The sequence below is a fragment of the Hevea brasiliensis genome, chromosome 5 (genome assembly GCF_030052815.1).
Source record: "Hevea brasiliensis isolate MT/VB/25A 57/8 chromosome 5, ASM3005281v1, whole genome shotgun sequence".
Lineage (NCBI taxonomy): Eukaryota > Viridiplantae > Streptophyta > Magnoliopsida > Malpighiales > Euphorbiaceae > Hevea > Hevea brasiliensis.
The window spans coordinates 113,089,118-113,114,756 of record NC_079497.1 but is presented as its reverse complement, the minus strand read 5'-3'; the positions used below and the strand labels follow the sequence as shown (position 1 = coordinate 113,114,756).

The 25,639-nt window shown below is 34.3% G+C and overlaps 2 protein-coding genes and 1 pseudogene across 3 annotated transcripts; all 3 read left to right on the top strand.

The window, feature by feature from the left end:
• Window positions 1-999: 999 nt before the first annotated feature.
• On the top strand, window positions 1,000-6,620 carry LOC110652735 (UDP-glycosyltransferase 73C11-like; annotated as a pseudogene).
• Window positions 6,621-9,692: 3,072 nt separating this feature from the next.
• On the top strand, window positions 9,693-11,581 carry LOC110662665 (UDP-glycosyltransferase 73C1). 2 transcript variants are annotated; one of them, XM_021821716.2, is made up of 2 exons: window positions 9,832-11,007; window positions 11,038-11,581. In XM_021821716.2, the coding sequence occupies exons 1-2, from the start codon at window positions 10,028-10,030 to the stop codon at window positions 11,492-11,494; spliced, it is 1,437 nt and encodes a 478-aa protein (XP_021677408.2). In that variant the 5' UTR covers window positions 9,832-10,027; the 3' UTR covers window positions 11,495-11,581. The 2 variants fall into 2 exon arrangements, with proteins under 2 accessions (XP_021677406.2, XP_021677408.2); XM_021821714.2 differs by having other exon boundaries at window positions 9,693-11,581.
• A 606-nt stretch (window positions 11,582-12,187) lies between these two features.
• On the top strand, window positions 12,188-18,092 carry LOC110662666 (DEAD-box ATP-dependent RNA helicase 38). Its single transcript, XM_021821717.2, has 8 exons — window positions 12,188-12,569; window positions 13,094-13,387; window positions 13,827-14,054; window positions 14,472-14,537; window positions 14,714-15,118; window positions 15,214-15,325; window positions 17,410-17,495; window positions 17,801-18,092. The coding sequence occupies exons 1-8, from the start codon at window positions 12,294-12,296 to the stop codon at window positions 17,861-17,863; spliced, it is 1,530 nt and encodes a 509-aa protein (XP_021677409.2). The 5' UTR covers window positions 12,188-12,293; the 3' UTR covers window positions 17,864-18,092.
• Window positions 18,093-25,639: the final 7,547 nt, after the last annotated feature.

Here is a 25,639-nt window from a genome sequence, read left to right as displayed (position 1 = left end):
CATGAAACCATCAAAACCAATTCCATATTTCTCATTTGAAATTCTTTGGTTTCCAAGAAGTACATCTAGAGTTTCTTTTCCTTTTGTAAATTTTGCCAAATCATTTGTCAAAGACTCTACTTTAGCTTAAAGAACTTTATTTTTCTCAATGAGCATTTCACAAGTTTCTTTTGAGGTTTTTAACTCTAAGTCTAGTTCTTTAAACAAAGCAATTTGTCATTTGTAAAATTCATTTTCTTTATACACATTGGACATGGCAATATTTTGTGATCTCAATGATTCAATCTCTAAATTCATTTTACTGCATTTTCTCTTATAATTTCTATACTCATCATATACTCTAGCAAATGCAAGTTCAAGTTCTTCTACATTAGGAGATTCATAAGAATTTACCTCATTATCAACCAATTCCATATTTCTCATTTGAAATTCTTTGGTTTCTAAGAAGTACATCTATAGTTTCTTTTCCTTTTGTAAATTTTGCCAAATCATTTGTCAAAGACTCTACTTTAGCTTAAAGAACTTTATTTTTCTCAATGAGCATTTCACAAGTTTCTTTTGAGGTTTTTAACTCTAAGTCTAGTTCTTTAAACAAAGCAATTTGTCCTTTGTAAAATTCATTTTCTTTATACACATTGGACATGGCAATATTTTGTGATCTCAATGATTCAATCTCTAAATTCATTTTACTGCATTTTCTCTTATAATTTCTATACTCATCATATACTCTAGCAAATGCAAGTTCAAGTTCTTCTACATTAGGAGATTCATAAGAATTTACCTCATTGTCACTTTCTTCTTCCTTTTGTGAACTCTCGACTTTCTCTTCAAGTGCCATCATACAAAGAAGAGCAGTCTCTTTGTCGCTTGATTCATCATTTGAAGATTCTTCACTGTTGCTCCATACTACTTTCATAGCTTTCTTGCTCCTATCTTCTTTTCCTTTCTTCTTTTTGAGTAATGGACATTTGGGCTTGATATGTCCAGGTTTGTGACACTCATAACATACAATTTCTTCTTTTGAATCCCTGAATTGTTTATCCTTTGGAGTATACTTTTTCAAGAATTTCTTGTATTTGCTTCCTCCCTTCTTGAAAGCTCTTTTAAATTTTCTTGCAAGCATAACCATTTCATCATCATCATCACTAGAAGCACTTGAGTTGTCACTTGAGTCAACTTTGAATACAACTCATTTCTTCTTATCTTCATCCTTATTTGACTTGAGAGCAATGCTTTTCTTCTTCTTTTGCTCAATTTCAACTTCATCCTTTTTATATACCATCTCATGTGCAATGAGAGAACCAATGAGTTCATCATAGGTGAATGTTTTAAAATCTTTGGTATCTTGGATAACTATTGTCTTTGCTTCCCAAGACTATGGAAGTGATCTAAGAATTTTCTTCACAAGTTCAGCTTCCTCAAATCTTTTACCAAGTGCTTTGAGAAGATTTACAAGATCAGTAAACCTTGTACTCATATCCGCAATTGACTCCCCTGGCCTCATTTCAAACAGCTCATAATCTCGAATAAAAAGGTTTGCTTTGGACTCTTTAACAACATCAGTTCCTTCATAAGTCACTTCAAGCTTATCCCAAATTTTCTTAGCAGATTGACATCCTGAAACACGATTGTATTCATTAAGGTCAAGTGAGCAATGCAAAATATTAATAGCTTTAGCATTTATAGAAATTTTCTTCCAATCATTGTCATCATATTCATCTTCAAGTTTTGGAACCTTTGTAGTTCCTGGACCATTCTTTTGAGGAACATGTGGACCATTTTTAATAATTCTCCATGCATCAATATCTACATATTGTATGAAATTTCTCATTTTTACTTTCCAAAATGAATAATTAGTGCCATTGAAGAGTGGTGGTCTAGTGATTGAGTAGCCTTCGGCTAAAGGTGCGGGTATACCGGCAGTATTACTAGATGAACTAGCCATTGTGGATCACTCTAAGATTGTAAGACCCTAAGCAAGAGAGACAAGCTCTGATATCAATTTGTTGTCCCAAAATAGTCCAAGAAGGGGGTGAATTGGACTTTAACAATTTTTCGGCCCTTGCTTGTAGCCTAATGAAAAATTGTGGCTTTGTTCAACTAGGTGCTTCTCTATATAAAATGAAAGTAATATGTGCTTCAACAATGTGTTCCTAAGTTACAATTCAAGCCTCAATCAATGTATATGGCAATATCTAACAGAGCATGCATCATACAATATATAACTAATTTCTCAACTCACTCAATAAGTCCACAAATTTATCAATTCAATCTATTCAACCAACATTCAATATCATGTATAACAAGAAAAATTTAAATTACACAAGAGTAAGGAGGTCAAGGTTAAAGAGATCAAACACAATGATTTTTATAGTGGTTCAGCTTAACTAGCCTACATCCACTCTCTCAAAGAACCCTCTTTGAGTCTTCTCTCCACTATTTGCTCTTTTGAAGGCAAGAGACCAAAAGCCCTTTACAACTTTTCAACACCAAGCTTTTACCAAGGTAGCTTGAAACCTTCACAAATGCTATCACAAGCACTTTCTCTCTCAAGCTTCAATAGGTGCTTGTACAACCTCTCTTAAATGCAATTTAATGTTTCAACACTCACTCTTACTCAATAGAAATCAAACTATAAAGAAGAGATGAGTTGATTTGCCAATGGTAGCTCAAAATCTTTAAAGCTCTTGAATGAAAGCAATAAATGAAAAATCAAAGTTGGAGTTCAAATGTAAGCTTTCATCAAGTGTAAATGAAGTAAAGAATGTGTATTTATAGTCCCAAATCATTTTAGACCGTTTGAAACTCTTTTGGAACGTTATACACACTGCCCAAGACAAAATAGCCGTTATTTTGTCCTTTTTTGCGAAGTTGAGTAGCTCTGATAAATTAGCAAACTAATGAAATTTTAGGAGCAGTCAGTAAACTGGTTAGTAAACTAACGTTTTTAGCAAACTCATTAGCAAACTAAAAAATTTTGCAAACCAGTTAGCAAACTAAGTCAATAGCTGCATATCTCAACTTGCAATGTCAAATGATTTAGACCTTAAAAAATATTTCAATGGTAGTATCCAAGGTCATGATGAGAAAAAGTAATCAGAAAATAAAATTTCATTTTTGAGCTCCATATGACTAAATTCTCATTTATTCTTTTCACAAAAGACCTAAGACTCAATCTCTAATACTATGCCTTTCATACCTTTTCTTTGAGTCTTGGCTTCCATAGTCTTGTTCTTTTCTCATTTTGGATTTGTCTTGAAATGCCTTTGAGTATCCTTTCTCCTTATATGTAACTTCAAAAGTTCTTTAGCAATAAGACAAAGAATCTACACATCACTTTAAAGTTGGGTAAGATAGATTCCCTTTGAGTTTTGTTATCATCAAAATCAATGCTCATTTTGAGCTGCACGGGGTCAACATTTACAATTTCAATATTATTATATTCCAGGCATACTCATGCATCACTTATACATATATGTACGTAGTTAAATATTAGGCATGCCCTATTTTGCATTTATACTTGATGATATTGCTTTGGTTATTGTGTTATGACAATTTGGAGCTGTGTGTGTATGTGTTGGTGTGTATGTGGTGTATATGGATATGGGTAAGACGGATAGACGCGGTTGGAGCTTGACTCACTGGGACTCGATCCTTATTACGGATAAATCAAGGTAGGCACGATTTTGAGTTGATCTCGCTGGCCCCCGTAATTGGATAATAAGAGAAAGTCTAGCTTTGAGTTGATCTTGTTGGCAGAGATTGGAATTAAGAGAGCTGTGTAGGGGGATCAGCTTCCTATACATGTATGTGTGAGTATAGATTTGACATGGGTGTGTGAGGGCTCCAGATTATTTTTGATGTGATTTGACCTAATCTGTATGGCTCGTATGAAGATGATGCATTTCATTTCTAAGGATGCTTTAGAATTAGATAGTTATAGAAATTGTATGTGAAATCAATATACTGCTCTATGAGTCAAACGCTCACTCTTATTCACCCATTTTCCCAAGTTACAGGAGGGCTTTACACGTAATTGACTTATTCTTTTCCTTACAGGTCCTTTTATGCCTATTATTGTAATTTATATTGTCAGTTACAAATCTAAAACTCCGCGTGTGTTAGAAAATATTTAAATTGATTTGGGGTTGTAAATATTATGTTTTTTTTTTTTTTTTTGGAAATTGTAAACTTCATATGATGTATGTATGGTTAAATGGGATTGTCATATGGTTTATAGGAGGAAGCTGAGCTTTCACTTGATCTTATTTTAATTTGTGAATGATTGTATGGGTGAGCTGAGCTCCCCAAATGTGTTTTATTGAGATTACAGGTCGAGTGAGTTAATAGCTCTCCGTTGGATAGTCCATGTTATGGCCAAACTCTGTCCTGTTGATTTCTTAAAATTGAGCCCAAATATGGGCTTCATAATTGGGTTAGAAGATAGTGGGCTTACTATGGGCTTTGGGAGCCTTATGCTAACCCAAGTTCTAGTGCCGGTCCAACCCATAAATTGGGTCGTGACATTGTAGGATCAAGAAAGATTTGATTTTAATCTTCCACAAACTAAAACTCGATCCACCAACTTCGTTGAAGATGACGACATTTGTAAACCCTAGATTTTGTGCACAAGGCTCTAATACCGGTTTGTTAAAATAGGCACGCAAATTTAAGGTACACATGTAAATCGTACAATCACATAGTATAAAAAAAGAGATAAGAATAACACAAGATTTAACATGGTTCGACTTAAAGTTTATATCCAGGGGCAAAATAAGAGAAAAAGTTCCACTATAACGAAAAGAACAAGACACAATCACTTAGAACTCTCAAATCCTAACCCTAGTGTATTTTCCGAATATCTCATAACTCTACCACAAAGGGTAGAATATTATAATATTTATACTGGTTGGCCTGTGCCCTCTACTACTACCACAGATTTCACTTTTTATCCTAATCGGTTCGTAGTGTGAAGCTTTCGAGTCGGGTCACAATTCGGGTCTATGAAGACATATCCAAAATTTAAGCCACATAAAAATAATAATTCCTTTCATGGCTCAAGGCCACATGATTCCTATGATAGACATAGCAAGATTGTTAGTTCATTATGGAATGATCGTCATTATAATCACTACTCCTCTTAATGCAAAGTGTTTCACACTAACCCTTTCTCATTCTATGGAATATGGACTTAGAATTCAGTTTATTGAAATCCAATTTCATGGCGAAGAAGCAGGATTACCCAAAGATTATGAGAATTTTGGCATACTTCCTTCATTGGATATGGGCATTGAGTTCTTCTTGTCAACCTACCGGCTTCTGGATTTAGTCCAAAGATTGCTCGAAGATCTAATGCCAAAGCCTAGTTGTGTAATCTCTAATGTGTGTTTACCCTATACAAGTCAGGTTGCTAGTAAGCTTGGCATTCCAAGAATCTCTTTCAATGGCTTTTATTGCTTTACTATGCTTTGGTTGTGCTATATAAGCAGTTATAGAATTCTTGAGCACGTAAAATGTGAATCAGAATACTTTGTTATGCCTGGATTGCCTGATCATATTAAATTAACCAAACAGCAGATCCCAGAAGCCATGATTCAAAATATGGATGCATTTAATGAGCAAATAATAGTTGCTAAACAGGTGACTTATGGGATTATCATTAATTCCTTTGAAGAATTAGAGCTAGGGTATATCCAAGAATTCAAGAAGGTGAAAGGGAATAAAGTTTGGTGCATTGGTCCAATTTCGCTATACGACAAAAATAACTTGGATAAGCTTCACAGAGGAGATAAGGCCTCAATTGAAGTTTTCGTTGAAGAATTAGAGCTAGGGTATATCCAAGAATTCAAGAAGGTGAAAGGGAATAAAGTTTGGTGCATTGGTCCAATTTCGCTATACGACAAAAATAACTTGGATAAGCTTCACAGAGGAGATAAGGCCTCAATTGAAGTTTTCGAATGCTTCAAGTGCTTGATTCACAGCACCCAAGGTTTGTAATATATGTCTGCTTTGGTAGCATTTGTAATTTAATAACTTCACAATTGATAAAACTTGGTTTAGCATTAGAAGCATCAAACAGACCATTCATTTGGGTGCTAAGGGGCCAAGGGAAATCAAAAGAACTACAAGAGTGGATTGCAGAAGATGGTTTTATGGAAAGGACTAAAGGAAGAGGACTTATAATTCAAGGTTCGGCACCACAAGTAGCAATCTTGTTGCACCCAGCAAGCGGAGGGTTCTTAACACATTGTGGTTGGAACTCAACACTAGAAGGGATATTGGTTGGGACACAAATGGTTACATGGCCACTTTTTAGAGACCAATTATGCAATAATAGGCTAGTAGTGGATGTAATGAAGATCGGTGTAAGGGTTGGGACAGAGTTTATAGTACTCTGGGGACAGGAAGAGAAGGTTGGGGTTTTGGTGTAAAAGGAAGCTATAACAAGGGCTATAGACAAGTTGATGGATGAAGGAGATAAAGATGAGGAGAGAAGAAAAAGAGCTAAAGAGTTTAGCATCATGGCAAAGAAAGCAATGGAGGAAGATGGATCTTCTTATCTCAATATGAATCTACTAGTGCAAGATATAATGCAGCAGAATGCCAATAACGTTGAGTAATTGCTTACTATCATAGTAATGTGAAATCAATTTTTTAGATTGTTTCTCTTTCTTAGTAAAGAAACTTTATTGGTTAGCAATTTAATACACGTTTATGTAATAATTGTTAGTAGTATGCCCTAGAGCATATTTTAAAATTTGCATCTTGTAAATATTTATTCTCTTTAATGGTATATATCTTTTTCTTTTAATTTAAAATGGTTTAAATTTAATTGAAAATATATCATTTAGTAACTGGTTAAATATTTCATTCTTAAAGTGTTAAGAATATGAGTGACGAAATATTCTGGTACAAGTACTATAAATTACAGTTTATAGTTTTGGATATTTCAGAGGATAAGATTTATCCTTATAGACTATCATTTTTGTTTGTTCCTATCGATTAGTATAAGATACTAATGATATAGAATGATGAGTCTCATACCATATAATAAATAAAATGGGCACTTATAAAATAATTAGGCCAAACCAGTGACGTAAGATGATATATAGAGTTTGCTCTTATCAATGCATAATCATTTAAATCATAATAGTGCATATAATTTTTTTACCTAAGATAACACGGCTATCTTGTATATAGGTGGTTTAAGTTTGATACTACTTTCATTTTTATACTAAATATGAGTACACGAGCATGTGTTGGTTTCGACTAGTTATATATAGAGATAGTGTTTAGTCAAGATGGGATCCGTTACCCTAACTAAATAGGATAAAATCCTATGTCCATTTAAATTGTTCTTGATAAGTTAAGTTTTTGGCCAGGACAAATAGACTCAGTCATAAAAGTATCTTTGACGAGAAAGTCTTATTAATCAAGAATTGAAATCAAAATGAGGACATATGATTCTAAGTAATAAGAGTTTGAAATAAACCATGACTCTAGCTAGAATCGAGATTTTATAACAGAGAGATTTTAGTGCATGGTATGTATGATCAAGGTTCATGAGTTAAGAATTAATTCATAACTAATTGGTAGTCATGGTACACTATGCTAGGTGTTATCTATGATTTATGAGAACTAAAAATGAAAAGGGAATTTCTTTTTAAGTATAGAATAGTTCCAATAATATCAAAGAGTTGATATTATTCTTATTGCCAATTAGTAATGAACCTAGGACGTCACACACAAAATAACAATATGATCAAAGCCAAATTAATTTGATTATTTGATCAAATGGTTTAGTTAATTAATCAAATTAATATTTTTTTAGTTTGCAATTTGATTGCAAAGTCCCTAGCATGACTTGAAATTAAATTCATCAATGAAAGTATTCAAGTTAATATTTAAATTATTTAAATATTAACTTGATTAATTACTCATAAGGTAAGAAATTAATTAGTATTTTTTCAAAATACTAATTAATTAAAATTTTAATTTCCTAATTAACTTAACTTGACAAGTGGCTTAATAAGATTTAGAAAACACATTTAATTATGGAATTAGATGTGGACACTTATAAAGGTTAATTATAATTAGAGAAATTAAAATATCTCTAATAGTTAGAGAAGAAATGAATTAAGAATTATCATCTTCTTCTTTTTCTCTTTGCCATCCTCTCTCTCTCTCTCTCTCTCTCTCTCTAAAACCAAGTTTTGTTCTTCTTCCTTGTTTGCTTAATACAAGAGAAATTTGAAGTAGTAATTCTTGAATTAAAAGTAAAAAAATTATTTCTCTACACTTCTATAAGATTAAAACCTAAAGACATTGTAAACTCTAATTTTGTGCAAGTTTGGCCACTTCAAGAGGAAGTACAAAAACGGGTTTTGAGTTCAAAAGAGAAGCTTTGATCATCTTGTTTGTATGGACAAGCTAGAAAATCAATACTTTGTGATCTACTCTACTCGGATTAGGTGTTGAATTTAATTATGTACCTTTGGGGTAAATTCCTTGACTTTAATCTTGTTAATTTTAAAGATTAAGTTTCCTAATGGCAATTAGGATTGTTAGTAATTGAGTTGTAATATGTTGTAACTAAAATATGTGATTTTGCAACAGAATAAAAGTTTATATGTTGTATGAAACCCTAGGTATATTAAAATTTAATATTGCTATTTTTGCACCATTTAGTATATTTTTCTTTCAACAATTTAGTCCTCTATTATCTCATGCCGTTCTGAAATATTCAAGCAAAAAAAAAAAAAATCTTTATTGTTAAATTTGTCATTTTATTTTAAACATCTCAACTTAAACAAAATCTCAAGTTATCAATGAGTTTTAGCTTAATATTACAATAACTGTCTTCAAAATTATGAAGTTTTCATTTTAAATATCGATTGAAGCCAAAAAAAGAAATAAATAAAGTCTTAAAATCTTAATATACAATACAATAATTATTTTCTTTGCATTTTGGTTATTAATACTTTAAATTTAACCATACCTTAATTCAATCACCTACTTTAGTCTATAAATGATTGTATCACAAAAAAAAAAAAAAAAAAAAAAAAAAAATCTTAAATTCTTGTACACTTTCCATTATGGTACTGTAAAGACGAAATCAAAATCCTGGATTTTTAGTACATTATTCCAGTCTTTATTTCACTCCAATAACTTGAGCCCTGCAGGGACCAACTGCCAAACTCGAAACTTGTGACAATTTCCTAATCCATTGCCCAACTTGTCATTCATTCATAAAACTTCAATACAAAAATATAAAAAAATATATATAAAAAAAAAGCTTATATTTTTCTTAGACATTTCTATCCAATCGTTTAGGTTGGATTTTTAAAATAGTCTTCCAGAACACCATTGAACACATATTTGTCTCTTACTGCTACAATAATAAGATTTCAAAACCCTCTAGAACTTGGATCCCACAATGAACAAGACAGGATGTATAAGAACAGTAGAGTTTGTTTCAGTGATGATTTTACAGGTGATGACTCTACAGTAAAGTAGAACCATTATATCCTTTTCCCTACATGTCTATTCAGTCCTTGGAAAAAAAAAAACATGTCTATTCAGTCCTCTTCGTAAAATTTTTCATTTACATAATTGTATGTCGTCTTATACTCTGGGATTAGAATTGCTGAACTGGTATGCACTAAGCTCCTGCCATATTGACAAAAACTTTGCGTATGGAATCAGAACAGGAAACACTGCAGACAAAACTTTATTTATCAAATCCAAACAGATAGCATCAATGTGCATTGGCCACAAGCTTTTGGCTAACATAATGTGTATGTCAATAATTCACTCAACCCATGCATGTCCAATTTCTATTATGTTATTTAATTTTGGCTTGAATTGCTAAATTTAGAACAACTGAATTAAATTATAATTTTCTGCAAATGTTTGGATTTATTTCTTTTTAACACAGGTAAGCATTTCTTCCTCTATAAAACAATAGAAGGAGAAGCCATTAGCCATATGTCCTTATTTAGTCAATACTCATATTTGCTTGATTTCCATGGCTTCCAAATCCCACCAACTCCATTTTATCCTGTTTCCTTATATGGCTCAAGGCCACATGATTCCTATGGTTGACATAGCCAGATTGTTAGCTCAGCATGGCATGATTATTACTATAGTTACCACGCCACTTAATTCAAAGCGTTTCGCATCAACTCTTGCTCGTGCTGTTGAATCTGGGCTCGAAATTCACCTTCTTGAAGTCCCATTTCCATCTGAAAAAGCAGGATTGCCAAAAGAGTGTGAGAATATTGATATGCTTCCTTCACTGGGCTTAGGCCTTGAGTTCGCCTCTGCAACCAACTTGCTACAAGAAACGGTAGAACGATTGCTTAAAGATCTAAAACCAAGGCCTAATTGCATAATCTCTGACATGTGCTTACCTTACACGAGTCGGATTGCTAGCAAGTTTCAGATTCCAAGGATTGTTTTCAATGGATTTGGTTGCTTTAGTATGATGTGCTTGCACAGATTATACAAATCCCAGATTCTCGAAAGCATAACCTCTAAATCGGAATACTTCGAGGTGCCTGGTTTGCCTGATCATATTCTAGTAACCAAAGAACAGCTGCCAGAAGCCATGCATCAAAGTGTGCAAATATTCAACAAGCAAGTGATAGCCGCTGAAATCGTGACTTACGGGATTATTTTTAATTCTTTTGAAGAGTTGGAGCCAGCTTATGTCCAAGAATTCAAAAAGGCAAGAGGGGATAAGGTCTGGTGTGTTGGTCCAGTTTCGCTATGCAACAAACACAACTTGGATAAGCTCCAAAGAGGCGATAAGGCCTCAGTTGATGAATATGAATGCTTGAAGTGGCTTAATTCACAAAAGCCAGGATCTGTATTATATGTTTGTTTTGGTAGCCTTTGTAATCTAATAACCTCACAGTTGATAGAGATTGGCTTAGCATTAGAAGCATCAAACATACCATTCATTTGGGTGTTAAGGGGAGGAGGGAAATCAACACAAATAGAAAAGTGGATTGTAGAAGATGGTTTTGAAGAAAGGATTAACGGAAGAGGCCTCTTAATTCGAGGTTGGGCTCCCCAAGTAGCTATATTGTCGCATGCAGCTGTTGGAGGATTCTTAACACATTGTGGATGGAATTCAACTCTAGAAGGAATATGTGCAGGCAAGCCAATGATTACATGGCCATTATTTGCAGACCAGTTCTTAAATGAGAGGCTAGTTGTGGATGTGTCAAAGATTGGTGTAAAGGCTGGGACAGAGGTTACTGTGCCATGGGGGGAAGAAGAGAAGATTGGAGTGTTAGTTAAAAAGAAAGATGTTAATAGGGCTATAGAAAGGTTAATGGATGGAGGAGAGGAAAGTGAAGAAAGAAGAAAAAGAGCCAAAGAGCTTAGCAGGATGGCAAAGGGAGCAATAGAACCTGAGGGCTCTTCCTATGTTAACATGGAAATGCTAATACAAGACATCATGCAGCAAATAGGATTGGATAAATAGGTTATGATGGCATATAATAGATTTGGATGGTATACAATAAGATGTTCAGATTTGAGAAATAATATTTATATCAATTAGAGTTCTGTATATTGAGTATTTATTATTTAAATTTATTTATATAAATAATTAATTAAATATAAAATATATTTTTTAATAATAATATTTATAAATTTTTATATATTATATTTTAAATAAATAAAATTTAAATATTTTATATAATTATTAAATTTTAAAATATAAATTATTAATAAAAAAATTATATATAATTTTTAATTAAGAAATATAAAATTAAACAGATTTAAATCTTTTCAATAATAATAATAAATTTAAAATAGATTTAAATATTTAAAAATAATTTTTAACTAAATTTATAATGAATTAAGATATTAAAATTATTAATCAGATTTAAATATTTTACCCCAAACTATCTCTAATTACAGTGCAAATAATCATGCAAAATTAAGAGAAAATCATGAAAAGGAATACAAGTTTCTTGTCATACTGCCGTGCTGTAAAATCTTTGATAAGATTATATATATTTCCGGTCCACCATTGCTACACAGCGACCCACTTATTAATCCTCTCCTCTCCTCGCTAAAACGTCATGTCGTCTGTTGTTTGTAATGGCCTCAACTGCTTCATTCTTAAGCAAGCCCGTCCACCGCCTCACTATGATGTATATACTGTACACTGTACAGAATAATAACCCTTTTGACTCCGCTGGCTACTCTTTACTGGACGCTTATTACAATCTCGCAGCTTAGCCGACCTCTCTCCCACGAAAACTATCAGTAATCCAATGGCGGATGCTACGGGACCCAGTGCAGCTCCTGCCACGAGTGCGGAGACGGAGAAGAAAACATCCGTCGGGATTGTAGAGCCTGAAAGCAAGCCACAGACGGCGGAAATAAAGCGATGGGGTGATATGGTAGACGATGAGGAGCAACCTGGCGACACTGCCTCCTCATCTGATGATAAAGTCGTCGAGGAACTAAAAGTGGATAAATTAGCTATTGACGATAGCAAAAAAATCAACAAATTCCTCGATGACCCCGAAGATTCCAGCATCCAAGCTGTAAGATCTCCCTCCCTCTTGTAGGTTTAGGTGTTGTTAGGGTTTTGTAGAATTGTGGAAATCAAAGAAATAGAAAATTTTGGTTCTAGTTTTTATTTTTTTTAGTTGCTTGTATTGTTGTTTTTGGGATCTTCAAGCATTTTTAATGGTTGCAGATAATGAGATCCGATAATTAAATTTCCTATTCTTCTACTTTCGGTTATGGAGATTTGCAGATATAAATGCAGCTTCAGTGATGAAAGCTTGTGTGAATTTTGAAATGCAATATTTTAAAATATCGATGCAATATTTTAAAATAGCAATTTTTTTTATATAGTTATTGCTTATGAGCGTTAAGATATTGAGAATGAGGAAAAATATGTGATTTAATTTTTGTTGTAAAGCAGAATCCAGAGACATGATTTTCAATGGACTGTAGTTTTCTTTTATTTTTCTCCCATGACTTAATGTGGTATTGAAGTTGAATTTGGGCAAGTCTACCTTGGTTGAGGTTGTTTGTTAATTTGTGGTATGATTTGATTTAGGTTACATCTGGTGATACCCCATATACATCAGCTGCTACATTTGAAGATTTGAACCTGTCACCAGAGCTGTTGAAGGGATTGTATGTGGAAATGAAATTCCAGAAACCTAGCAAAATTCAAGCTATAAGTCTTCCAATGATCTTGACTCCTCCATACAAAGATTTGATAGCTCAGGCACATAATGGTTCTGGTAAGACCACTTGTTTCGTGCTTGGCATGTTGAGTCGCATCAATCCAAATGTGAAAAGACCTCAGGCACTTTGTATTTGTCCTACAAGAGAGTTGTCTATTCAGGTTAGACTCTTGATTTTTAAGCTCTTATTGTTCTTGATTTCCTTGTCCTCTTTTTATGTGTTTGTCAATGCTTGATTTTGTAAATCAAGAAATATAGGGAAACCAGCTAACTGATGATGAAGTTTGGGCCAAGCTCTATTTGAAATATTTTGGCAATATGTTTTGAAAAGCTGAAATACATATTTAAATTCTCAATATCATCAAGTTTATCAAGGGTTTTTGGATCTTTATTTTGATACATGAGATCTTCACAAATTTTATTAAACCGACACTTGTACAGCTTTTTCAGTTTCTATTTTAAGAGATTGTGATTAGGTGATAGTTAGGGCAACTAATTGATGTGCGTGATCTTCTTTTTACCTTTTCTTTAAAAAATATATAGCTTTAATAGAAAATTATGTATAATATGGGGATTGATTATGGCAAAATTTTCTTGTAGAATTTGGAAGTTCTTCAAAAAATGGGAAAGTACACTGGAATCAGTTCAGAATGTGCTGTGCCAATGGACAGTGGAAACAATGATAGATCTAGAAGCAGGCCACCAATATTTGCACAAGTAGTTATTGGCACCCCTGGTACGATAAAGAGACTGATGTCTCAGAAGAAATTAAGCATTATTGATATGCAAGTTCTTGTTTTTGATGAGGCTGATCACATGCTGGCCAAGGTACCTATTCTATATTGCTTATGATCATACAGGTTTGGCTGTAATTAAAATTATTATGTTTTCTCAATCATTTCTGTTATAACATTTTCAGCTTGGTTCCACCTAGCACTTTTTTACTAATGTTAGGATGCAGTGAACCCTAAATAAATTTCATTGACGTGATTCTCTTGGATGTTTTGAGAGGTCAAAAATTGTTGGCTTGCTTCTTTCCAATTCCAATCTATTTTATCACGTTTAGCAATAGCATCTAATTGATACAATGAAAACAGGTTTATCTTGCTTAGATGCACAGCTGAGACTTCTTTTGTGATATCCTTTACTATTTATGTTTTATTTTATTTCTTTGGTGTATGAATAAAGTTAGCAATCTTTTAAAGCTGTTGATCCTCAGTTGCTAATAAAAATAAAACTGTGTAGGATGGATTTCAAGATGATTCCTTGAGGATAATGAAGGATATTGAAAGACTCAATGCTCAGTGCCAGGTTTGTCATGCTGCTTGCATATCTTCTACTGAAGCTGAGGCTGTAGAACTAAGATTAAACTGATATTGTAGACTTTCTTGAATAGATTCTGCCTCCTGTCAATTATCCTCACAGAGTTGCATGTGCAAATTTACGGAACAATGGTTCACTTAAATCTATTTCCAATTTGTTTTCAGGTTCTTCTGTTTTCTGCTACATTTGATGAGACTGTCAAGAATTTTGTATCAAGGATTGTGAGGAAAGATTACAATCAACTCTTTGTGAAGAAAGAAGAACTATCATTAGATTCTGTAAAGCAGTACAAGGTATACTGTCCTAATGAGGTGACCAAAATTACAGCTATTAAAGACAGAATCCTTGAACTAGGGGAGAGCCTGGGACAGACAATTATATTTGTGAACACAAAACGAAGTGCAGGTATGTTGCATAAGGCACTTGTTGACCTAGGTTATGAAGTGACCACCATACATGGTGCACTCACTCATGAAGACCGAGACAAGATAGTCAAAGAGTTCAAAGATGGTTTGACTCAAGTTCTGATATCAACTGACGTTCTTGCCCGTGGCTTTGATCAACAGCAGGTGCTGCCTCCTATCTAATCCAAAATGGTCTTCTTATTGAATGTCTATTAATTTTTATTCTCTAAAATCCTAACTGTAGTGCTAATCATTTGCAGGTTAATTTGGTTATCAATTATGATCTTCCAGTGAAGTATGAGACTCCATCAGAGCCTCATTATGAGGTGTACTTGCATAGGATTGGTAGAGCAGGACGTTTTGGTCGCAAAGGTAAGTTTCTTTATTTTGTTCTGATTTTGTGGTCAGTTTTGCTTTTATCTAAGAATATATTTTTAGGAGATAGTTATCACTTATTTGTTTTTTTTTGGTTTTATATTGTGAAATATCACTGTATTTAGGGTTGCGCAATTTTCAGTTATAATTGAAAAATCAAACCAAACTCATTCAGTTTTTTTGGTTTTTGGTTTTGGTTAGTACTTTTGACAAATTTTGGTTTTTCAGTTCAGTTAAAAAAAAAAATGAACTACTCGAACTGACTGAAATTTGAAACTGTCATTTTCACCCATATATATGCTTACCCATTGAAAATTCACCCCTTTGCTCTGCCTTCTCCTTCATCCCTCCCTATCTCAAACTCTCATCCTGTGAAGCATGGAAATGGCATAGATTGAAGTTTCCTCGTTTCGAAAACGTTTCCGACACAGATACGGCGGGACATGGCAAAGAAACGTATCAGGGCTGTGTCTGGAAATAGAGAAAGATGGACACGCATTTCCTCTTAAGAAACGTGTTTCTTGAAAAAAAAAATGAATGCAGGATCAAAGACGCAGGCAAAAGAAAGGAGGAGGAGGAGGAGGGATGCACACAAAAATGAAGCTTTGAGAATTGTGACTGCTTTTCTCTTCTCTATATTTAAGTGGGGTTAGGTGGCAGTAAGGATATGCTATTTTTTTTTTTGTTATAATGGTACATGTGGCTGTGAAATGTCTTGAAAAATGAAATAAATATTTTTAATTAATTTATTAATAGAAAGATGAGAGCTTTTAGAAAATATAAATATTATTAATTTTAATTATATTTTTAATTATTAAAAATTGTATTATTTTATTAAATCTTAAATAATATTTATATAAATATATTTTATATTTATAAATATACCGTTATATTTTTTATATTTATGCATTTCTTTCACATTTATGTTTCCTACGTTTTTGAAAATGCCGTTTCCCATGTCTATTTGTGCGTTTTCCTGTGTTGGCATTTTTATTTCCGTGCTAAATAGCTCTCATCATGCAAAGAGCCAAAACGGAAAAACCAGCTTTCCTATTACCTCCTTTCTTCTTCTTCTTTCTCTGATTTTCACTCAGTTCAGTGCTCACTATCACAATTTACCCAACTCACTCAGTTCTTCTTTTTCTTCTTCCCCACAGACCCAACTCGTCTCCCCATCTGGCATCTGGTTCTCCCTCAAATTATTATGTATATATAGTTGTACTGAAACCTTAACCCAGAAACCCATGCTGCTCCTAGCCTCCTGCTTGCATGTCACTAATCTCCTCTCGAGGAGCTGTACCCTGCAGACGCAATCATGCAATCGCAGGCCGCAATCAATATCGCAAACCAACTCACAGCCTCACCGTTTCTCATCTCAGTTGATGTTTTTGGTTCTGGGTACAGTGGACAGTTTGTGACTTTGGTTGTGTTTGATTTCATTTCTCATCCTAATTTCAGTCTGTATTTTTTGTTTCTTAATTTGTCTTTCAATTTCATTTATCATTGAATGGATTTGATTGTTGATTCCTTGTTGAGTTTTCATGGATTTGGGTTTTGCTTTGAGAAAAAGTCCCTGAACTGATAGGCTTTGCTCAGAGTAGTCCCAGATCTGCTGAAACGAAACTGATGAACCAAACCAAAATGAAATATTTCGGTTTGAATCGATTTGGCTATATTTTTTATACAGTTCTGTTTGGTTTCTATTTTTCAAGAAATTTGGTAATTCGGTTAGTTGGTTTCGATTTGGGTTCAGAACCAAACCGACGATGATCTGCCCTAACTGAATTATCTTATTGCCTTGATAATATTTGAGTTATTGTTGTCAACACAATTTCCCAAGTTCATTTAGGTCCTAGATTTATGTGTATCTCTTGACTGAGGTACTGTTTAAACTCTATAGGAGCATACATGAAGTTTGATTTTCCTTGTCTGTGGGGTTTATTGTATTATATAATATTTTTGTTTTTTTTTTTTCTATAGTGAACTATTTTACTCTCCCTACCATGTTTTATTTCTATGTATCATATTAATTTAATTATAGTAAATTTTTTTTTATTCTAAATGTTCCGGTGATCCTGCAGGAGCTGTCTTCAACTTTGTGATGACTGATAGGGACATGATGATAATGGAAAAAATTGATAAGTACTTTGGCACCAAAGTAAAAGAGGTAATTATCAAAGTCTATCTCTCTGCTTATTTAAACATTTGCTTATAGAATTCATCCTGGCTGATGCTGGTGAAAACAAGCAAGTTTTGGATCTTGTGAGGACTGCCAAGTTTTGATTCAAAAATACATTTAGAGAGAGAGAGAGAAAGAGAGAGAGGTGGAATACTTTATCTTAGGTTATGGTGTTCTTGTGAGCAAGCTTCAATTCCCAGTTTCTTTACTTCTACTTAGTAATATATGGATGGTAGTATTTGTTGTATAGCTGGCATAATCTAATTGCTTTTATGCCACATTTCCTGATGCAGGTCCCATCCTGGAACAGTGAGGAGGATTTTAAGGCTGCTCTGAAAGAAGCTGGGCTGCTGTAAACATCTACTATCATTCAGCTTGGCCAGTGCGCAAGCTTATTTAGTCTCTTAGAGTTGCCGATTTTGATGGAGTGATCTTAAATCTCTTAAAAGAGTTGCAGATTTTGTCACGGATACCTGTTATTTGTGCCCAAGTCATCCATTCTATAATGATGCCCTTTGTGTATTGAAAATAGTTTACTTGATGAAACTTTGTGTCTATAAAATTATCATTTATTATAATTTTCAATAGATCTTGTAGGTAATAATATATTTAATCTCCTTAAAATGTGGATTATACAAGCCCGCCCAACTTAAGGATGTCCGAATTATTCTGATTGGCAACTCCATAAATATATAAAGGGTGTATGAATATTCTATACTGTGAAGTGGATTGCCCGTCTTCGCTGTTGGCCACCCACTTCTATTTGGTGGGATAAATTTTGATAATTGTTTCTGAATTTATCAAGTTGTAACATTATAATTTCTCAACTTAAAAATGTAACATAAAATCTCATTAACTTTTAAATTTTATACAGTAAAATCTCTCTAACCTTTAATTATCAATTTTTCAGTAATTTGGACAGTTTCAGTATGGAGTGTAGTTAGTATTTCTTTTTTCTCTCTGAAGTAATGTGTAAATTGAATTATTTTTTTTTTATACATAGAATAATTTTTTATATATAAAAAAAATAATTTCACTTTGCATAAGAAATGAGAGAGAAATATTGACTAAGTGTTATGTGAGAGATATTCACATCAGTTTCTAATTGAAAATTAGTAATTGAAAGTCAAAAAAATTTTATTATGTAAAATTTAAAAATTTAATAAGTTTTATATTACATTTTAAAGTTAAAACATTATAGTATTACAACAATATAAGTTCAGGAACAGCAATTAAAATTTATCTCTATTTGGTGCGTTGCCAATATAAGGTCTTCTTCCTCTGAACGTTTATAACGATTCATATCTTCCGGCCTTTAGGAGATAGGGATGGCTGCTGAGGCAATGAAAATTAGGAAATTGATTGCTGCAAATGGGATGCACCAATTAGCTGTGCCATGGGAGGGAGCCGGATTAATACATGCGGATGGGAAAGTAATGTGGCCGGATTGCACCAGGGGTAGGCCTTTGTATTAGATGTATCTAGGGGTGTGCAGTTTTCGGTTTTAACCGAAAAACCGAACCGAACCGAACCGATTAATTCGGTTCAATCGGTTCGGTTTTAAAATTTAATCGGTTCGGTTCAGTTTATAATTTTGATAATTTCGGTTAAATCGGTTCGGTTCGGTTATTTTCATAAAAAAATCAAAAAAATTGAACCGAACCGAAATTATTAATATATATAGGAAATCAAAAAAATCGAATCAAATTGAATCGAACCGAATCGAACCGAACCGAAATCAAAGGAAACCGAACCGAACCTAAAGATTTTTGAGTTTTGATTTCTAATTTTTTTGTTTTTTTGTTTTTATTATTTAGATTTAATGTTAAAAATATGAAATTTTATAAATTTCGATTTGATCGGTTTAAAACCGAACCGAACCGAAATTTATCGATTCGATTCGGTTCGGTTTTCTCCTATCAATCGGTTCGATTCGGTTTTTAAAATTTTTTATTTTCGATTTTTGGTTTTATCGGTTCGGTTCGGTTCGGAACCGAACCGACCGTTTGCACACCCCTAGATGTATCCAACTCTGATTTGGCCTGTTGCATGAGCATATATAGGTGATTTAACTCAATTGTATATTGTTTTAAATATTTATGTAACACCCCTGATTTTTTATATATTATTATTGGGCTTCGTGTAGGTATCCTCAATTCGCGGAAATTCGACAGTTGTCCGGATCTGTGAATTTCCTACGCATGCACTACCAGAAAAGTCTCCGAATTGGATCGAGGTTTTGGCTACCCCACCATTGTCAGGCATCCCGAGCGCGTTCCCGAAGTCGGAATCGGCAAAGGTAAACCCGAACCTTGCTTTTTCGTAATTTTCTAGTGCTTAAATAGGATTAAAAAAATCCATAAAATATTCGTGGTAGCTTAGAAAATTACGATTCTTTTTTGCAATAGCTTAGTAATATTTCTAAGGACCGCGGGGCAGAGTTTTATAATTTTTAGAGCTTATTTGAGCAGTTTTTGTAAAAATGATCAATTATAAGGACTAAATTGAAATTTTACATATTGTGATGAATGATTGATTTGATGGGCCTAGGAGGGCCTGTGTGATGTGATTGAGTTGTGGACATATGGATTGTGAATATAGAAGTGTGTTTTGAGCCCTTTTGCAGGTTGGGTAGGTCCTAGGTATAGGGGAGACTCTGTCGGATTTTCGGCACGACTTAGGACGTATTGGTCTTTTTCTTTGTTTGTATTGAGTCAAATTTATTAAATGATTGTAATAAAATTGTCAGGTGAGCCGGGACAGCCTTCTTCCTCCGCCCAGCCGCCACAGTGATTGTCGTCAAGTTTGTGAGTAAAATATTAATTTTAATTGTAATTTCACTATTATTATATGTTCAAGTATGCCCATGCATCACTTATATGCATATATTTATGTAGTTAAACTCTAGGCACGATTTATGTTGCATTGATAACTGTTAAAGTGCCATGGATGTTGTTGTGGTAATTTGGAGCAGTGTGCGTGCATTGGCGTGCGTGTGATGTGGTGTGGACTATAGATAGGACGGGTAGTCACGGCTTGAATTCTTCGCTGGGACCCGATCCTTCGAGGGGTAGTCACGGCTTGAGTTCTTCGCTGGGACTCTCGATTTGGTTTATTAAGTGAAAGTCCGGCTTGAGTTCTTTGCTGGCACCAGGTTGGATTTAAGAGAGCTGTATAGGGGATCAGCTCCCATATGTTATGATTGATGCTACAGGGTGCGTGAGTTCTCCAAATTACCTTTTTGATGTTATGATGTGAAAATGTTGTTGATGTTGCATTTCACTCTACAGGGTGCATTAGTTTTAGATAGTTATAGAGATTATGGTTAAAATTGATATTTTACTCTCTGAGTCGAACGCTCACTCCTGTTCAATATTTTTTTCAGGCTACAGGAGGATTTTATTTTGGTTAACCTGCTTTTCTCCTTCGCAGGTTGTTTATCGATATTTGTGTAATCTTATTTACTCCTAGAATTTTCGCATGTGTTAGAAGTATTTATTTGATTATGGTCTGTAATATTATTATCATGTTGGACCTGTAAACGTATAATGATATGCATGTTTGATGGATTGGATGAGGGAGCTGAGCTCCCATTTATTTTTATGAGGATATGAGTATGTGGAGGGTGAGCTGAGCTCCCCAATTGAGTATTTATTATGTTTACAGGTCGGGTGAGTCGAAAACTCCCCGTTGGAAAGTCCATTTTATGGCCGGACTCTGTCCGTTTGTTTTCTTGATATTGGGCCCAAATGGGCCTTAGAGTTGGGTAAATGAATAGTTAAGGCTTACTACGGGCCTCGGGGGCTTTAGGCTGGCCCAGGTCCTAGTGCCGGTCTGGCCCATAGGTTGGGTCGTGACAAATGTGGTATCAGAGCTTAGGCTCCAGATTCATAGGGAAAAATTATCTAAGTGTTGGAAAGAGTCTACTAGGAGTCACATGCGGAGTATAGGATTCTGTTTCGTCTTTTCCTGTAATTCTTTGTTTCTAGATTCTACGTTATACCTCAGGAAATATAAGATTACCTCAGTTAGTGTCTTAATTTTCGTGGAGTACACAAAAATGTGAAATAGAGTTAGTAGACATGTGGGGTCTATCATGAGGATACGTACTCCAAGAAATGTTATATTTTTGTCAGTATGGGTTTAAATGGTGTGCCCATTTCGTGTAAGGCACGAGTACATAAAAGTGAGTCTTAAAAGTATAGTTGCCCTAGATAAGGATGAGGATACCACTACTGGCAGTCATCAGTAGATGACCCTGTCAGAATAAGTTTGTGATAATAGAAGATTCAGGAGAGATAAGAAATTAGGAGACCTAGTCTGTTAGGACGTATCGTAGTAACTATACAATGTTCTCGATGTCTGCTCTGTAAGCTGCAGATTATAGTATCGACATGAGATTATTGTGTAGAGCTGCGTACTTCCCTGTAGTGCTTATGATGAGGATGTTTGCAGGCAGTCTCTGTTTTGGTACAGTAATACCAGAACAGAGTTCTATATCTGCAGAGGAGTTGGGAACTCCTGGTTAAGAGTCTAGAGTTAGAATATTGAAAGGTCACAGTTGGGTGATAACTAGAGTCAGTGACTCAGTTACCCCAGCATGAGCTAGAGTTACATCAAGAGTTGCCATCAGACCAGAGGTTTCGGACTAGTTGCAAAGTAAAGGTGACACTTATAGAGTGAGAATAGTATACCTTGTGTGTATCAGTATGGAATAAAGTACAACTCTACTACCTAGAGAAGGTCGAAACTATGAATTGATGATTTATAGAGCTATGATATGATAAAGAGTCATTAACTTGACATGGTTCTGGCAAGGTGGTAGATGTAGTACCTTTGTTGCAGTAAGTTAGGATATAGTCCTATCTTTTCAGAATGGATCAAAGGTTATTATTGATAATGATGACTTATGGAATAGTGTCCCAGATGGGACTGTAGAGTGTGGTAGAGAGTAGTTGGCTCGGATATCTTGGAGAGGATACAAGTTCCATTATAGGAATCATATATAATCAGATCATGATGGATGTAAATCCTTTGAATTGGATGACAGGTTTGGGTGCCCGGAATCTTAAGTTTGGCTAGTTGAGTAAACATGGAAAATAATAATAATAATAATAATAATAATAATAATAATAATAATAATAATAATAATAATAATAATAATAATAATAATAATAATAATAATAATAATAATAATAATAAAATTACTGCAAAATTAGTTCTCGAGGTAGTAAGGGTATTATGTAAGCTAAAGGATAAGAATAGAGATCATACAATAAAAGTATGACTGTAATTTGCTGAGTTCCTTTCTAATTTCAAATTATTCAAAACAATAGTATAATCTAATTATAATAGTGTTAAGAGTAATAAATTAGTGAAGATAAATCACAGAAGGCCAATGGATAAAGAAAGTGCAGAATGAAAGTTTGGACAATTGATTGCAGATGCAATATAATCTAAATGTTAGTGGAAGTACTAGCTAGAGTGGTCAAAGGACCAAATCTAAGTAGCACAGACATATGATAACGCGATAGAAACTCTGAAAGATATAGTTAGCAAGTACAGCTATTATATTAGGAAGAAGAATGTAACCAGGGATAGAATAGTCAAGTTCTATTTTGGGTAAGACAAAGGAAATAAATGAAAGGACAACCTAAAGAGCGTATAACAAAAGGAACAAAGTTAAGATATAGGATAGGCTAAGTGTTATTCTTGGTAAGGAGAATGACAAGGATGGAAAACCCAAAATGGGACCACATTAGTGAGAAAAGTGATGGAGGTATGGAATACAATAATAATGAGTAAATGTTAGAAGGTGTGCGATGGTATTGCGGACTACCTAAATAGGTAGAGAAAGAGAAGTTAGTAAGCAGTAAGTTGAATAAAAGTCAGTCTAAGGGATCAAATAGGTATGATGAGAGGAAAAGAATGATAGATAATGACACATAGGTTTTAGGTTAGACTTTTGAGATAGTGAGAAGGTAGTTAGAGGTTCGTTATGAATGTCAGGCAAACATTTTTAGTGTGATCAACAGGATCACTTTGTAGTGAAGCAATAACGACAGGATAATAGTAGGGGTAGAACGAAAAGTGACAAGTTTGGATGGTTATAAATCACTAGAAAGTTCAAGGATCAAATTAATGACCCTAGATAAGGGTGGAATTAGTGTTGGAAGAATTTATTAGTGAGAGAAATCTTTCAGGAATCAACAAAAGTTAAGGGCACAATAAAAACGATGATAGATATGAATCATAGGTCGAGTATAAGTAAAGTTAATAAATTATAAAATATTATGTCAAGAAGGAAAATGGTACGGTAAAGGGTTCATGCAGATGATACCTTATAGGTAGAGCATAATTGTGCTAGGAGATGATGAAATTTGGAGAGAAAGACCAAGAAACTTAGGTGAAACGTTATAATATGACAATCGGGTGTAGTTGAATATAAGAGGATATTTTCTTTCTTTTCAAGTTTAGCTTGTGCTTTTGGTTCTAGAAAGTTATATAAGGAACAGAAACTGAGTCAAGGAGAACTAGTTATTGAGAGTTTGGTAGGCACAAATTCATACATAATTTCCTGATATGAGAATGACAGTAAGTGCATACCTAGTATTAAGTATGAAAGGACGAACAGAGTAATGACAGGAGTTAAATTGAGTTAGCTACTAAGGCTTGCAACTGTTTTAAACTATGAGCTGGAGGAAAAACTATTTGTGGATGAGTTTCAATAGATGAAATTATTGCTAATGGGTAATTTGAGGTTGAAGTTTGGAAAGTTGTGGGCAGTATATGTGATTATATTAAGGAGAATAAACACGTGAAGTATCTTATTTAGAATTAAGGCATGACACACATTTCCCACAAAGTGTTAGTTCAGATGGAACTTATAGTTTCTGGAGCTCCTATCCATCCAGGATGAGCAATTTCCTACTAAGGCTGGTAGGGAATGATAATGTTCTGATAGTTAAGTTGGGAAAGGGGTTACAAAAACGAATTTTCTATGGTTAATTATAAGTGTTACAAAAGGTGAAGAATGTGCTGGTAGGAGAAAATCGTAAGGTTAGAATCCCCGAAGTAATGGAACTAGTAATCAAGATAAGACTAAGAAATAAAAAGAAAGTTAAAGTTGATGATGGGATAGACATCTTTGAAGGAAAAGGTGTAAGGATGAGATAGGACTAAAATTAAGTAATAATTACAAAGAGTTGAAAAGATACCAACAATACCAAAAATAGGAAAAGGGAAGTGGATAAGATGCAAAGGACAGGAAGAGAGCTCGATAGAGTCAGTTATAATGATGAGGATAAGGAGTGTCTAACCACTACCCCTGTGTTAACACTACCTATGAGCGGTGAAGGATACACTGTGTACTGTGACGCCTTCAGAGTTGGCCTAGGGTGTGTTTTGATGCGGAATGGAAAAGTAGTGGCTTATGCTTCAAGGCAGCTAAAGAGGCATGAGCAGAACTATTCCACCCATGATTTGGAAATGGCGGCTGTAGTCTTTGCACTAAAAATCTGGAGACACTACCTGTATGGTGAAGTGTGCGAGATATACACCGACTATAAGAGTTTGAAGTACATCTTCCAACAGAGGGATTTAAACTTGAGACAGAGGAGATGGATGGAGCTTCTAGAAGACTATGATTGCACCATCCAGTATCACCCTGGGAAAGCTAATGTAGTAGCAGATGCTTTAAGCGTAAAAATCTTACGCGCTTGGCGCACATTTCAGCAGAGAAGAGACCGTTGATTCAGGAAGTACATGAGTTGATGGATTAAGGTTTAATCCTAGATCTTTCAGGTGAGGGGATCTTGTTGGCTCATTTTTCAGTGAGGCCAGACTTGCGAGATAGAGTTAGAGTTTCCCAACGCAGAGACCAACAATTAATGAAGATCATAGAAAGAGTACAGCAAGGTGAAGGTGGTGAGTTTGGATTTGCCAATGATGGCACCCTAGTGCAAGGTTCTAGGATATGTGTGCCCAATGTGGACAACCTCAGGAATGAAATCATGCGAGAGGCACACTATACACTGTACAATGTCCACCCAGGTTCCACCAAGATGTACCATGATGTGAAAGATAGCTATTGGTAGAATGGCATGAAGAGAGACATAGCAGACTTTATGTCC